Consider the following 4,447-nt stretch of genomic DNA (forward strand, 5'->3'; position numbering starts at 1 on the left):
ACAATGTCCAATCTCTCCCAAAGCTCATAGGCGTGATGACACTCGAGCTCGGAAATGTTTGTTATGCCATTTTTACATAATGGTTAGAGTGCCACCTAGTGGAACGACTAACTAATCATGAATGAATGAGTTGAAATGTTAGCTGGTGGTTAAATGCATGAATTCCATCAATGTGACATCAGATCGGAGGTGCTGGTTTTAGGTGTTGGGCGTGGCTCGACGCGCTGGGGGTGCGAGGGCCCTCATAACGCTGCTTGCAGCTTTAATTTTTGTTGTTTTTGCTGTTGTTTTTCTTTTTATATATAAAGCCAGTGTTCTTCAAGAAGATTTCAATAATTTTGTACTTCTAAGTGTTGACAAGACATTGCATGGCATTGCCAAATATAGTGGTCCCCTTCATTTCTCAATACCTCTTCAATCCCTCAATCAATTTAATTTTATATATATATATTTACAGATATAAAGATAGCATAAATATAGCATAGCATATCTTTGTCAATACTTCCCACAAATGTTCCTTGGGATCAAAAGAACTCAAACTTAGATTTATCTCTCTCGAATATTTTTTTCAGCATTCTTTTGCCCATCCAAAATCTTTACTCTGATTAGCCTGTTCAGCGTGTCTTTTTTTTTTTTTTTTTGCAACTCTGCTTAGTCCAGCATCAGTTACCTCTTTACTGATGACAATTTGACCAGCATTGACCAGCCATTCAGGATGTGAGGTTTATTTTGCTTGTAGCAAAGACAATGTACTATTCGTTTAGCTCAGTTGTGCACAGGGCCTATTGAGTCTATTCTTGCTGAATAAATGGAGGTAGAGTTGGAGAGGGTGTAAAAGAGACTGTAACCAGAAGTTTACAAAAGCCTGAAAATACAACAGCTATGCATTTATTTGATGCATTGTGTGTTATGTCGATGATATCAGTAAATCAGTTTCAAATATCATGCTGGTCTGCGATGCCTGTATTTATTAGCAGCACCTATTTATTAGCATATTTCTCACATCTTTGTTTACCGTGTTCATTTTACCCTCTTGATGTGATCACACTCATTTATGGAAAAAAATTAAAATTAAAGTTGGCACAGAGAGCAGCACAGATTATGTTGGAGGCCAATGACCACTCAAAACACAAGTACAGAGGACATCAACATCCTGTTCAGAACACTAAGCAAATACTGCTGCTGTGCCACACTGGAACTGATAAATACAGGGCTACCATTTGCAGTTTCAATACCAACAGATACTTTCAACCTATTGAGGCAGCTTATTAAGGGGTGTTTACTATTACTCCATTTGCTCTTTGTAATCTGTACTGGTATAGTGCTGGGTCAAAACTACCTAAAGCTTCCACTAGAGAACAATGTTGCTTTAATTTTAAGACTGTCTCCCAACTTAAGTAAAAGTGCACAAAGAAGATGGTAATATTTCATTAATATATACTTTATTATGATTATGATTCATACAATTATTATGCAAATGACAACAAGAAATGATTGGCTTAAAGATTTAAAGGCAAATCGGGAATTGTCTTCACATAAAAAGTTTCCACAAACCAAACGAAAAATAAATTCCTCAGTTTTCTTAGAAATTTCTGCACTTAATTAAATCTGGCACAGGATTTGTATTACTCGGTGCTGTGGTGCAGTGTGTGTGTGTGTGTGTGTGTGTGTGTGTGTGTGTGTGTGTGTGTGTGTGTGTGTGTGTGTGTGTATTAAAAATTTCAGTAGTGATTTTATGAATAAAAAATACTAAAACATGTTTTATTAAATAAAACTCCACACAATGCAAGAGAGCAACTGTCACGGTCCCCGTGTCTCTCTGGTTGGCCCACGCTGGCTACAGGTTTTGTTGTTGTTAGTTTTAGTTTTTTGTCTCTCCTCCTCCTATCTGCCTGGGTGGAGCTCATTACGGGCTCTCACTCTTGGCCCACGCACCCCTGTGGATGGTGTCCACCTGCGGCTGATCTGGCTGATTTCCCCAGCTGCTATTTAGGGCAGTGGCACAGAGCAGCTCACCGCTGGAACGTCGAACCACCTGAGTTCGTGCTCGCGGCATATTCAAAGAAGAATCGCTTACACGTGTTTTATGTTGTGGAACTAACCTTGACCTTCTGTCTGTAGATTCTGGACCGAATCACCGGACCTGTCCAAGTGGGGCAGTGTGTGGAGTGTTGGAGCGAGTGCGGCTGAAGAGGAGTGCGTGTGTGCGGAGGAGCGGTGGCGGTGACTGAGTGGAAGAGGAAGCGTGTGTGTGGATTCCCCCCCCCCTTCTCTCCCTGGAGCCCTGGACCCCCTCCCAACTCACTGTACATATATTTTGCACTAAGGTGATCCCTATTGTAAATAAATCCCCTTTTTGTTTCCTTGAAAGAACTGTCTGCGCGTGGGTCCGTTCAGTAGCCATGACAGCAATGCTGCTTAAATTTTAAGCCTATATGAACTCAGATATTACCTCTCTTTCTCTCCGTCTCTCTTTTTATCTCTCTCTCAAGTTAAGTAAAAGTCCATAAAATGTAACAGAACATGCCAATATTTAATTTCATATATATTTATTAGAATTATGATTGCTGTACAGCTTACTCGATAAACAGAACACAAAGGTTGATTCTTTCATAGATATAAAGGTAAATTAAAAATTGTCTTCATCACATAAAACATTTCTACAAAACAAACCAAAAAATAAAATAATCATAATATGTACAATTGTCTTAGAAAATTCTACACCAAATTAAATCTGGCACGGAACTAACAGTCAGGTGCTGAGGTGCTTTTTTAATACTAGTAAAGACGTGTAAATGAAAAACATCTTTGATTTTTTTTCTTGTTGCAAATGTTATTTTTGTTTAGCATTTTTGTCAGTCAGGTTCATACAAATATCAGTACAGAGAACATCTTCATACTGCTGCGGAGTGTGCACGAGCAAACTAACAACTGTTTTCTGCTCACATGGTAAAAAGCAGATGGCCGCTAAAGGTGCTATGGTGATTTTCATTGTCAAAAATCCTTGAGTTAACCCACTGGCGCAAAAACACAACATCTCCAACCTCTAATAACAACGTGACACCATTAGCAGAACTTCCATAATGGGAATTCTGGTGTTCATAGGCAATAAAAATATGCTCGCCATTCTTGATCAACACAGCTCCAGTAGGATGAGCTGCATGACCATGTGCACCAATGTAGAACTCAAAGTGGTAAGCTCCTCTCACTGGTGCAATGAAAAATCCTGTGGGATGTTAAAATCAAACAGAGAATTGTCACCTACAATGATCTCAACTTTGTCATAAAGTCAGATTTTTCTTTTTTTCATAGATGCATACCTGTATGTGGATTATATGCATTTCCAATATTTGAGACGACACGTCTGAAGACCAGAGGTGTGTGTGTGTTAAACGGTCCAACAGTTCCCGACCCCGCAGCTAGCAGAGAGGCTGAGAAAGCCACTTGTTTCACTGAGACAGAGGACAAAAGCACGTTAAAATGACTGATGTTACATTAACTGTTGCAATAATGAGTTTGTTTCTAAATTCACAAACCTTCTCTCTCTCTCTTTAGAGCCTCCACCTGGTTTTCTGTGGTATTTGTCTTAGCTTTAATGGAGATCAGTTCTTGTGACTGTGCTGTAATCAGAGTAATTGGTTAAAAGAAAAAGAAAAAACAAGCAAAACCTGAGTTACATTGTAAATATTCATTACTTTGGCGTCAGTTACTGAAAACATATATTTAAATATATCATATTTCATGATGTCCAGAAAAAAAAAACAGACTGAGCATTTTCCTCATCGTCTTTAATTATTCATCATTTTTCACTGCTGAGTATATATACCTTGATATTGTTCCTTCAGCTTGTCCAGCTCAGTCTTTTGCAACTCCAGTTCTCTCACCTTAGCTGCTTGTGCTAAATAAATAAATAGATAATTAAAAATAGCATGACATATTTGCAGACACCATGCCAGTGGTTTAATTAAATGGATTCTCAGGCCACACATTATACTTTACCTTCATTGTCTTCTCGCAAGTATCTCACTTCAACCTTCAATTCACCCAACAAGGCACTCATCTCTCTCAGCACATAATTGACGTCAGTAACACAGTTGTGTTGTTGATCAGAAGCTTTTGCTTGTCCTCTCTCCTGGGATCCAGTTTCCGTTGACTGTGGAATAATTTCATTGTCAGACTCTGTTTCAAGCCTGGCTGTTGACAGGAAGGTCAGCAGCAACAATGGAAAAAGCATTGTCATCTTACAACTCATAGTGTCCAGTTTACTGTTGTTTCTGTCTTAGGTCCAGCCTTATATAGCGTCTTGATTGTCAAGAATTTTGGGTCAATCATTGGCAGAATTATTTTATTATAAACACGTGCAGAAGATAACACTTGATACTTCTGACCTACTATAGCCTTGAGCTACCCCTCATTTCCTTTTAGTTTTTTTAAAATGACTTTCTTT

At 38.7% G+C, this 4,447-nt stretch overlaps 1 protein-coding gene across 1 annotated transcript; it reads right to left on the bottom strand.

The window, feature by feature from the left end:
* Positions 1 to 2,942: 2,942 nt before the first annotated feature.
* On the bottom strand, positions 2,943 to 4,060 carry LOC102206378 (complement C1q-like protein 2). Its single transcript, XM_005733066.1, has 5 exons — positions 4,000 to 4,060; positions 3,827 to 3,898; positions 3,537 to 3,620; positions 3,321 to 3,452; positions 2,943 to 3,226 (listed from the first exon to the last, which is right to left on the bottom strand). Exons 1-5 carry the CDS (start codon positions 4,058 to 4,060, stop codon positions 2,943 to 2,945), a joined length of 633 nt encoding a protein of 210 aa, XP_005733123.1.
* Positions 4,061 to 4,447: the final 387 nt, after the last annotated feature.

This window comes from Pundamilia nyererei, unplaced genomic scaffold (assembly GCF_000239375.1).
Source record: "Pundamilia nyererei isolate P.nyererei 1_Seehausen unplaced genomic scaffold, PunNye1.0 scaffold00049, whole genome shotgun sequence".
Classification (NCBI taxonomy): Eukaryota; Metazoa; Chordata; class Actinopteri; order Cichliformes; family Cichlidae; genus Pundamilia; species Pundamilia nyererei.

What these genes read in the sequence shown, in the direction of transcription:
- LOC102206378 (XM_005733066.1), bottom strand. Translation starts at nt 4,060, where the DNA reads ATGAGTGCCTTGTTGGGTGAATTGAAGGTTGAAGTGAGATACTTGCGA. An exon ending in CTTGCGAGAAGACAATGAAG is followed by an intron (nt 3,899 to 3,999) that starts GTAAAGTATAAT and finishes TTATTTATTTAG; the next exon opens with CACAAGCAGCTAAGGTGAGA. An exon ending in TGCATATAATCCACATACAG is followed by an intron (nt 3,227 to 3,320) that starts GTATGCATCTAT and finishes AACATCCCACAG; the next exon opens with GATTTTTCATTGCACCAGTG.